Raw genomic sequence first — 11833 nt, 5'->3', positions numbered from 1 at the left:
GGCATTTCACTGTACATGTTCATGTGACATTAAAACTTGAAACATTTATGGGACAAATACTACAAAAGCGAGATCTATACATCTCTATGGTCGTCCCAAGGTCCGCCAGAGGGCGCTAGCGGGGTAGCTAGTTAGCGATCGTAGTTCTGAGCCATCTGAAGGGATTAGCGCTATGTGTATTTGATCGTTGGGGATATGGCGCATTTGAACAGGACTATTTTGTCTGCTGCATTATGACTGGATTTCTAGCCAGCTAACTAGCTTTCGCTAGTTGCATTGCAGAGTCTATTTCTATTAAACGTTACGTCGTGTTGCTTATTGAAACACACATCCCGCAAGGAATTGTGAATTTAGATTGCATGCCAGAGTCTTAACTAGCTACGACAGCTAAGCAAGCCACTCCTGATTGTCTCATGTTTTGCTGTGTTATCGATTTGGCAACACTCGCTTGGCCACGTCTTATCAATTTGTGTATTTTAGTTTTCTCGTGGTAAACGCCAGCCTCTACCTAGCTAACGTTACCCAACGACTTGGTTGCTAAATGTCGGAGAAGAGTTCGAACTCGTCGGGCTCCGATGAAGATGTGGATCCCGAATCTGGGCATCCTGTTGAACTCGGTGGCGTCCTAAGCAAGGTAAGTCCTACAAAACGATTGATCTTTATTCAAATGGCTAATGAGGGCGTGATCCTCTCAAAAACTGCTGGGATACAACTAGAATAACTACACTGAACCAAAACGCAACCTGTAAAGTGTTGGTCCCATGTTTCATGAGCTGAAATAAAATATCCCAGAAATGTTCCATATGCACAAAAAGCTTTCTCTCAAATGTTGTGCACAAATTTGTTAACATCTCTGTTAGTGAGCATTTCTCCTTTGCCAAGATAATCCATCCACTTTACAGGTGTGGCATATCAAGAAGCTGATAAACATGATCATTACACAGGTGCATCTTGGGCTGAGGACAAACAGCCACATGTGCAGTTTTGTGACACAAGACAATGCCACAGATGTACCGAGTTGAGAGAGCGTGCAATTGGCATGCTGACTGTAGGAATGTCCATGAGCTGTTGCCAAAGAATTGAGTGTTAATTTCTCTAAGCCGCCTCCAACTTCTTTTTAGAGAATTTGCAGTATGACCAACAGACCTTACAATCGCAAACCACGTGTACTGTGTTATGTGGGCTAGCGGTGTTCGGATGTCAACTTTGAACAGCTATGGATACCGAATACCTTGATGTGATCCGATCCTTAGGCCCATTGTCTTGCCATCCATCCGCTGCCATAAGCTAATGTTTCAGCATGATAATGCACAGTGTTGCAAGGATTTGTACACAAATCCTGGATGCTGAAAATGTCCCAGTTCCTGGATACTCACCAGACATGTCACCCAAAGAGCATGTTTGGGATGCTCTGGATCGATGTATACGACAGTGCATTCCAGTTCCCGTCAATATCCAGCTACTTCATACAGCCATTGAAAAGGATGGGACAACATTCCACAGGCCACAATCAAGTTTGATCAACTCTATGTGCAGGAGATGTGTTGTGCTGCATGAGGCAAATGGTGGTCACACCGGATACTAACTGGTCTTCTGATCCACACCCCTACATATTTTTTTTAAAGTATCGGTGACCAACAGATGCATATCAATATTCCCAATCATGTGAAATCCATAGATTAGGGCCTAAATCATTTATTTCATTTTGACTGATTTCCTTATATGAACTGTAACTCAGTAAAATCTTTGAAATTTTAGTATGTTGCGTTTTATATTTTTTGTTCAGTGTAGATGGCCAGCTTTTGATTCAAAGCACTCAAACCGGTGTATGAGTTGTGATTGATAGTCAATTGTTGTACACTTCCCTGTGGTGGACACTTCCTTATTGTGGACAATGGTTGGATTAGGTTGGCAATGTTTGATCAATTAGGCCTACTATCAGACAATGGGTACCACAAACAAACTGCTCCATCCACTCATATGGCATCTTTGTGGGCCGTAAACACCCAGTTCTCTTTTCAGTTAATTGGGAAATCCATTCAACTAATCATCTTTAGTGATTTTAAACTTTTAAGTGTGAAACTAAATACATTACCGCCTTCCTACTGTAATTGCACTGCTAGTAGAAATGTAGTCTTGACTATCTGCCTTTTTGTTCGTTGACAGTGGACAAACTACATTCACGGATGGCAGGACCGGTGGGTAGTGTTGAAGAACAACACTCTGAGCTACTATAAGTCAGAGGATGAGCGGGAGTACGGCTGCAGGGGCTCTCTGTGTCTCAGCAAGGCGATCATCACAGTAAGTTAGAGTAAAGGTCTATTTCCTCTCAGGAAGCAGCATTATGGCACATTATTATGGCACATGTCAACAGCAAAATGGACTTCATGATTTCCATCGTACCAGCAGGGAAAGGGAAGGTTATCTCAAAAGACTATCTCGGTCCCGTTCTACTGGTTTTAAAGATTAGGTGAAAATATGCTAGTGAAATGCTTGCCTAAAACTCAGACAATGTTAGAATGTTCTCTGTCATTACTTTGAGCAGTAACTTGTCATTCCTTGGGTCCAATTTTCTCTGCCCCAGAGAGCTAAACATTAACCAGTAATGAGGCTGTTAGTGCACAGTAGGGGATAGAGAGCAGTATTTTTATCAGACAAGGGCATACTGACACTGCAAGGAGACCCGTTTGTAAACACGTGTACATAGTCCTTGATTATGCAACTGAAATCCTCATTCCGTCTTGGAATGTAATCTTTGGCCACATACTTTTAGCCTTTGTATGCCGTGCTTCTGTTTATTCTATAGAAAAGTGTGAGTTCATATGTACATCCTTAAAAACATAGGTGCTGGGCTAATAAAGAATACTAGTGAAGATGAAGGCGGCCCTCACACTGTTGAAGCTCCCAATTCACCGCTTTATTGACAGCGTTTCCATCAGAAACTGATCTTCGTCAGGTCAAACAAACCGAGTGTTCACATCCACATATGTACATTTCACCTCACATGATGATTGCAGACATGACGCATGGTGGGTGCAAAAGCAATTTGTGCGTTTCTAAATTTGATATCAGTGAGTTGGGCACATGTAGAAGTTCCAGAAAATAATATCTATTTACAAAATGACGTAAATGTACGTAAAGTTACACTGGGTACATCGGCCACATCTATAGTTACCGTCCGGCACATTGTCTAGAAAGGTACTGCGTGGCAGTGGTGGAAGATCAGACCTCGCCACCATTTGACTGATGTTGGGGGCGCGTCTGAAGACTACCTGCAGGGGTTCTTTATACGTCCAGCTGTTGATCAGTGCTCAAGATGTGCCAATGTTTAACATTTTTTTAGGATGTGGTCAAACTGATAGCGTGAGGCTATCATCCTGGGTCATATTTTAATAACGTTCCCTTGCGTCATGCAGCCGTTCATCTGGTTAACCCCGCTGTCCGAAACGCTCATCCAGATAGTTGGCTTTTTTGTCGTTGTCGCTCTGTGTACTACAAATACTGCGTTTGTGACTATAATGGCTAATGGGGAGGCTCTTTTTTTAATTTTTAGCGGTGGAAGCTGTCCCTGCGTAACAGGGAATTCCTGTCCGTCGGCTTCCTGTATAGGTCCGCGCTAAAGCTACCCCCCCCCCCCTAATCAATATGTCAAGAACTTGTTTTATGCGCATCAAAGGTGAGGGTGAATTTGAAATGTTCACTGCTTGTATTGATGGACTGGAATCGATGGTTCCCTCTGCTGTGTCCTGAAATAGAAGGAATACATAATCAATTAAGTGTTTCCAGAGTCTGATAAATGGTGCAGGAATGGATTGTTAGGGCTGAAAATCACCTTCTCAAACAACCCCACATACAGTTTGGCATAATTCGGTGCCATTTCTTCTACTACAGTTTCCTTCTGTTGAATGAACATTCTTAGTCAGAACCGTCTTAGCCAGTTCAACAATCCAGTTAGTGCTAGGGAGTGTGCATGTGGGTCGTTGACTAAGACAGTGTGCCATGGCTTCCAGGCTTCCCTGATAGGGGATATTGGTATACACAGATTTTTGGTAAGGCATGAATAACGCTCATGATTGGATTGTCTACTTTCATGAACTCATTCTTTTTGCATAATTTCTCCGCTTTCCAACAGAGACTTCAGCTTGCAGTGAATCCCATCTTTGAACAGTGGTGTGGGGTCACGTGACAATTTCTGATAGAAAGTAGTGGTGTTCAATTGTCCCTGAATCTCATTCACATAGTCATCACAGTCTAACAACACCACAGGTCCTCCCTTGTCAGCATTACGTACTATCGCAGTGGAATCATTTATTTTTAAATCGTCCAATTGCTTGTCTCTGTTTTTTAGGGAGGTTATTGTAATATATAATAATAATATATGCCATTTAGCTGACGCTTTTATCCAAAGCGACTTACAGTCATGTGTGCATACATTCTACGTATGGGTGGTCCCGGGAATCGAACCCACTACCCTGGCGTTACAAGCACCATGCTCTACCAACTGAGCCACAGAAGGACCACTATTGTAGACTCTGTATTCTCGTTTCTTATTCAGAATCTGAGACATCGTTTCCCACCGATCTGCAGTATGTTTCTAGGGAGGGTTTTCTGTATCTGGGCGGACAAATGGTGGATTTTGCTCCAAAAGGGGTATTCGTTCTGTGGGAAATGTCATTCTCTATTGTGTCACCCATTCTGGACACATCCACATTTGGACTCTTATCATTTATGGAACAGCTTCTGTTTCTTGCCATTTGACCCTTTATTTCTCCCCCTGCAGGCCTCCTGTTGGTCAGATAAGCTGAAATCCAATACCCTGGTTAAACATTACATTTTTTTCTGTGAAAATACCAGGGTTCAGTACAGAGGTCAAACAAATGGTATTACTGCTATTTGTGCAATATGATTTAAATGATCCAATCGGATTAACACTACAATATGGGATGTTGCAACTTCCCTTAAAGGGATACTTGGGGATTTTGGTAATGAAGCCCTGCTTCTACTTCCCCAGAGTCAGATGAACTCGTGATGACCGTTTTTATGTCTGCGTCCACTTTGAAGGAAGTTGCAAAGGTGTCTGTGTGCTCTTTAGAGAGCATTAGTTCCTTTTCTCTAGGTAAATGCAACTCCGAGGACTACAATGGTTTAATACTAGCTGCACACCCACTCAGTCGGTGGCCTGGCCAATTTGCCTGCATACGCCTTCTATACCTCCCGTGCACATACTGTAGCGGTATGCTGGTATCTAGTAGTAGTAGTGGTGTGCAGATGTGGGTGGGCCTATATTTGAATAAATCCATTGAATATACACCATTTAATAATTAGTTTAGGCAGGTCCTAAGAAGTATGAGACTAATAAAAAGTATTTTCTAAACAATAGAATGGCATATTTTGAGTATGTAAAAATAAAAAATGGATATTTGGAGTTATTTATTTTTATCCACGTTTCATCTCTTTCCTACCCTCTACTTTTAGGGAGCGGGCGTAGGGTCTTACCATTGAAAGTATATTCTTCATGATACTGATTTTAGAAAATAATAGCAATCCTATTTTCGAAAACATGTCAGTCTTGTATTCATATTTCACAACCTCCGTGGGCTTTTGGAGTTGCATATCTGCGATCGAGCAAAATTGTAGGCCTACACTTGATTTAGGCTACATTATTGCACACTAAATGTTTCTGATCAGTGATAGATGAGAAAACGAATAGATGAGCTATACCACCTCCACATATTTGTCCAACCAGAAACCAATTAATCAAATAGTCAATACAGACAGAAATTCAGTGAATCAAAATCACATTGATTGAGACAAGTCAGACTTTTGGTCGGGAGGAGGCCTAGAATACTAAGCGACTGCGAGTGAAGAGCAAAACAATTTAATTGTTGCGCTACATAACATGCTGTCAAAATGTTGTAATAAATGAACCAATTAGACAAGATGGTCATGGGCAGCACTCTCCTCCATTTAGCTAACATTTTCCCAGCCTGACTGTAGCCCAACCAATATCCAAACCGAGATGAAGTGAAAACAAGAATCGGACATGGATTGATTTATCAAGATGAGTCCCCACCCTTGTCTCAAAGCAGTGCGACGGCACTGTCCTAATCAAAGCGGTTCTGAAATGATCTCGTTGACCACACGGGGGTAGGCTATTGCTTAAAATGTGGCACAAAGATTGGATGACTTTGGGAGTATCAGTAAGCAATAATTTGATACATGCTTTCAATTGCGTTAGCCTACTTTATTCCAATATTTTCATCATTCATTGGTTTTTAATCCACACAGTAATTCTATATGGATCCATCCCGTAGTGCGTAAGAAAACATGCATGCTTAGTGGTGGGCTATGCAACGAGATGGGAGAAGTGACATGCCTCGCAAAGCTTAGCACTGGCGCTGCCGAGCAACCATCATGGGTTTAAGAGCCTAGTGCGTGCCAATGACGCCTCAGCATTACGGCTAAGTTTCATACTAAGCCGCAGGCAGGAGTTTTACGAGATGATTACTACGTCATTAGGCGTAAATAAAAGTGTTGCCTTCTGATACTGGCAATCCCTCTCAGATAAATGGTATATTTCTATTGTTATTGACTCTACTTTTGCTTATGTGTAACTCTGTTGTTTGTGTCACACTGCTTTGTCTTGGCCAGGCCGACGTGGGAAAAACAGTTGCCGGAAAAACGTCTTCGTGTGAAAGAGATATGATATTAAAGGGATATGCCTCGTGACTCCTGCATGCGTCACACTCGGGACTCTGACTCTCTATTGGTTACACAGACGTTTGGCCTCCCATCCTATTCTAACCACCTCTCACTGGATTTGTGCTCATGTTACCTGATGAAATTGCTGCACAGTATGATCTTTTTGCCATCTGATGCACATTCAGATGTCATAAATCAGCACTGCAGAGCTCTCCCTGTCCTCGCTGATTTGTATTACTGTTGACAATATCTGGAAATGTGCATGTACACCCTGCCCATCTACTGTTGCTAGCCCCAATTCTGACTTGTGCTCTCTGCTTCCTGATTTCTGCTTTCGTAAAAGCCAGGGTTTTCTGCACGTTAACACTAGAAGCTTATTACCTAAAATGGATCAATTGAAAGTGTGGGTTCACAGCTTCAATCCAGATGTGTTGGTCATTACTGCGACGTGGTTAAGGAAGAGTGTTTTGAATACTGATGTTAACCTTTCTGTAAGATCTGTCTTATCTGAAAAAGTTTATAACCAAAGGTGGGGGAGCGGCCATCTTTACCACGGATCACCTTCAGTGCTCGGTTCTCTCCACCAAGTCTGTACCCAAACAATTTGATTTGCTGGAATTAAGCAGTAAAGTTTAAATTAGCTCTTTATTGACTGTTGCTGGGTGCTATCGTTCACCATCAGCATCCGCTTGTACCCTACCTGCCCCAAGCTCTCTCCTGGCCCCTTCTGAATTTTTCCTGCTAGGTGACCTAAACTGAGACATGCTTAAACCACCTGACCAAGTCCTAAAGCAATGGGACTCTCTAAATCTTTCTCAGATTATTACCAATCCCACAAGGTGTGACACCAAGCACCCAGAAAAGGCTACTCTTCTTGTTATCCTCACAAATACTCCTGACAGGTTTCAGTCTGGTGTTTTCTGTAATGACCTTAGTGATCACTGTTTTATAGTGTTCATAATGGCTGCTCAGTGAAACAACCTGTCCTGATTTGTCATATCCACTGGCTAAAAAACCTTAATGAGCAAGCCTTCCTTCATGAACTGGCCTCTGAAATGATATAGAATCAGCTTGATCCCCTCTGAAGATATTTGGACCTTCTTTTTTAAATATTTTCAGTGGCATTGTTAACAAACACACCCCCATAAAGAAAATGAGAATTAAAAACGGGTTCAGCCCCTGGTTTGACCCGTGATCTTGCAGAGTTACTCCACCTCATGAATTCCATTTGGCGAAAGGCTTGGCACACGCATACTCAGGCTGATTGGCTCTCGTTCAGGCAAATGAGAAATAAGTGCACTCAGGCTATCCGGAAGGCCAGCTAGTCAGCGCATGTGCTGGTAATCCGTCTTGCCCCGCGGCCTTGTGAATGTTTACATTGTGTTTTGAAAGCTTTTGATACAGTAGACCATTCCATTCTTGTGCGCCAGCTAAGGAGTATTGGGGTCTTTGGCCTGGTTTGCTAACTACCTATCTCAAAGAGTGCAGTGTATAAAGTCAGAAAATCTGCTGTCTCAGCCACTGCCTTTCACCAAGGGAGTACCCCAAGGCTCAATCCTAGGCCCCATGCTCTTCTCAATTTACATCAACAACAGCTCAGGCAGTAGGAAGCTCTATTCAGCTGGCCCCTACCCAGATTTAGTGATAAATGCTCTACAACAAAGATTTTTCTTAGTGACCAACAAGCTCAAACAAGCTACCCTTAACCTTGTTCTGAACACCTCCAAAACAAAGATCATATAGTTTGGTAAGGAGAATGCCCCTCTCCCCACAGGCGTGATTACTACCTCCTGAGGGTTGAGAGCTTGAGGTAGTTGCCTCATACAAGTACTTGGGAGTAGGGCTAGATGGTACACTGTCCTTCTCTCAGCACATTTAAATCTAGACTTGGTTTCCTCTATCGCAATCGCTCCTCTTTCACCCCAGCTGCCAAACTAACCCTGATTCAGATGACCACCCTACCCATGCTCGATTACAGCAACAATTTATAGATTGGCAGGTAAGGGTGCTCTCGAGCGGCTAGATGTCCTTTACCATTCGGCCATCAGATTTGCCACCAATGAAACTTATAGGATACATCACTGCACTCTATACTCTGTAAACTGGTCATCTGAGGAACCCATCGCAAGACCCACTGGTTGATGCTTATTTATAAAACCCTCTTAGGCCTCACTCCCCCCCATCTGAGAGATCTATTGCAAACCTCATCCTCCCCATACGACACCCGTTCTGCCAGTCACATTCTGTTAAAGGTCCCCAAAGCACACACATCCCTGGGTCACTCGTCTTTCCAGTTCACTGCAGCTAGCGACTGGAACTAGCTGCAACAAACACTCAAAACGGGACAGTTTTCATCTCAATCTCTTCATTCAAAGACTCTCATGGACACTTACTGACAGTTGTGGCTGCTTTGTGTGATGTATTGTTGTCTCTACCTTCTTGACCTTTGCTGTTGTCTGTGCCCAATAATGTTTGTACTTTGTTTTTGTGCTGCTACCATGCTGTGTTGTCATGTGTTTCTGCCTTGTTATGTTGTCTTGGGTCTCTCATTATGTAGTGTTGTCTCATGTCGTGATGTGTTTTGTCCTATGTTTATACATTTACATTAAAACATTTTTTTTTTTGCCTTTTGGTAGGCCTTCATTGTAAATAAGAATTTGTTCTTAACTGACTTGCCTAGTTAAATAAAATATCAGAGAAACGGAGCCCTTTTTCCAAATATCCCAAATCCTGAGCTCTCTGTTGACGGACTCCTCTATCAGTGGTATGTGAAGTCTAAGGAATGCTGAAACAATCCTTCGGTTAATACCTTGTTCAGTAGAAGCCAGCTTCCCAGTTAGGTCACCATGGACTCGGTACAGTACGCTCACCTCACACACGCATGGTAGATATTTGTGCAGGAAATGCAACAGATGATTGTGCTTCTGGCTATGGCTCAACCTCCTGCTGTGTCATGACACTGCAGACTACTGTTTACACATCGCTCTCTGACATCTTCTGCAGTTATTCATTATCTTGTGCTTCTAGAAAAGCTCTTTTCATGCAGTATCTGTGTTTTCTTTTTTTTTTCTTCCAGAAATGGATTGTGTTTTGTATTCTCTTACTTTTATATTCAAGCACAATGTAAAATCATTTCACATTAGAGAGTTGTTAATGCTGCTGTGAACTACTATTGATCATGTCAACGATACTAGCAACGTTTTCAAAACCTGAGGAACCAGCAACTGTATCGTTGTTTGAAGTGTTCTAAATCAGATCTCATCACACACACACACACACACACACATACACACACACACAGAGAAATGGATAGCAGCACACTGTGCTGCTGGGGAATGAACTGTTTTAAAGGAGAGACAGCCAGGCTTTATGGGCCGTGTCTGATACAGCCTTACGCCAGTGGACTTAATGCTTCCTATGAGTCACACAGATAAGAGTTTCTTAAAGGAATGCTTGATAGGAGGGTGGAGAAGTCAAATCAAATGTATATTAGTCACATGCTTCATAAACAACAGGTGTAGACGAACAGTGAAATGTTTACTTACTTACTTACTCCCCAACAATACAGTCGTGCTGATCGATTTTAGTGCTGTTTGATTTCGGGGAGAAAGAGACATTTAAATGCATTAACACAGAATAAAACAAAATGCATGATTGTAGTTCAGGCCTATTAATGCGTATCACTTAATAACCATCATTTATTCACATTACTTTCATTAAATATTTCAGTTGTCTAAATTCCATTTGTTTAATTTGATGACTATTAGTTTATTCCAAGTCATCTCTATAGAGCTGTTGTCTGTGCTTTCAAAGTAAATTCAGCCTGCTTTTTATGACTGCTGAGTATTAACTATCAATCACTTTGTCATTAGATGATGTATTTTCAGGTAGTTACCTCGCAAAGCAACTTGTTTCTATCACGTTTTCTCTCTGCGTCAGAGGTCTGTGTTTCTGCTCCTGACCAGTAAGCGGGCGCACAATGGATTCTGGTCATTGTATTTTAGCGTAGAAAATTTGGTAATTAACTCTGTAGAATATTTGCCTGTTGGAAACTACAACTCCCTACTACATTGCACAGTTCAGACAGAAACTGAGCATGGAGCTCACAGAATAAAATGAACGAAATGGAAATCAAATAATTGAACCTACCTTATTTCCTCCAATGGGGAAGATCTTGTTACAGATCTGTGCTTATGTACTTCTAGCAGTACTGGAAAGAGAAACCAGCAGCCCTCCAAGTTCAGCCTAACTTATGAAATGAAACATATGGGGATCGATTTTAAGTGTTATGATTGAAATGGCTAAATGCAATGTTGTGTTAAATAGTGTGGGAATTCCATCTATGTTCTAGAGAATGAGGGGAGGGGGGCACTGCAGTTTGTCCACAAAGGTTACAGAGAATAAAACTGGGGCGCTTAATTAGTCAAGTTGATTTAAACCAGGGCAACATCAGCTAGCAATCAGCGGGCCATTTCTATTGGAGGAGCTGTAATTTAGAAAACAGAGAACTGACCCAATCCCAAAGGAAGCTATGGGATTCCTGGTGCATGTGCTTGGATTCTTGAAGCTGGGCTGGGGATCGGGGGGGAGGAGGAGAGGGATGAGAAGGGAAAGTTTATGAAGACACTGGTTCTGAGAGGAATGCATTAGACATCAGGTTGTAATTACAGTCCTATTTAATGAGTTCTAGAACATTCTCTATATGGAATCCATATGTGTCAGAACCACATTCCTCATTCATCTGACATGGTGATTGGAACATTCCCAGGACAACAACTCGGTGAAAGGCATGATAATAAAGTCTATTGGCTGTTTTTGACTAATCTGAAAGAGGGAACATATCATTTGACATGCTATTGACCACTCGTTTGTTTTAAACTGGTAATGGTAGAGACTTCACCTTTCAGTCATTTCTGCTGTAGGGTTTGATGTCTTCTAGTGTAAGTATTGTCACTCATGTGTCTCCTCTCTGTCCGTCCTCTGTCTCTCTCTCTCTGCAGCCCCATGAGTTTGATGAGTGTCGTATTGACATCAGTGTGAACGACAGTGTGTGGTACCTACGGGCAGAGGACCCAGAGCACCGGCTCCGATGGATTGACTCCATCGAACTACACAAGGTAAGACTGAAGAA

At 42.2% G+C, this 11833-nt stretch overlaps 1 protein-coding gene across 3 annotated transcripts in view; it reads left to right on the top strand.

The window, feature by feature from the left end:
- The first annotated feature begins 174 nt into the window (after positions 1-174).
- Positions 175-11833, top strand: part of LOC118393316 (ceramide transfer protein-like) — a 38220-nt gene continuing 26561 nt past the window's right edge. Inside the window, exons 1-3 of one of the 3 annotated variants that reach the window (XM_035785886.2) lie at positions 175-634; positions 2167-2301; positions 11703-11819. In XM_035785886.2, coding sequence (XP_035641779.1) covers positions 542-634; positions 2167-2301; positions 11703-11819 — 345 coding nt within the window. In that variant the 5' untranslated portion in view covers positions 175-541. The remainder of the gene's footprint in view (positions 635-2166; positions 2302-11702; positions 11820-11833) is intronic. The other 2 variants (XM_035785887.2, XM_035785888.2) reach the window with 2 other exon arrangements.

Source organism: Oncorhynchus keta, chromosome 14 (genome assembly GCF_023373465.1).
Source record: "Oncorhynchus keta strain PuntledgeMale-10-30-2019 chromosome 14, Oket_V2, whole genome shotgun sequence".
Classification (NCBI taxonomy): domain Eukaryota; kingdom Metazoa; phylum Chordata; class Actinopteri; order Salmoniformes; family Salmonidae; genus Oncorhynchus; species Oncorhynchus keta.
This window is presented reverse-complemented; position numbering and strand designations above follow the sequence as displayed.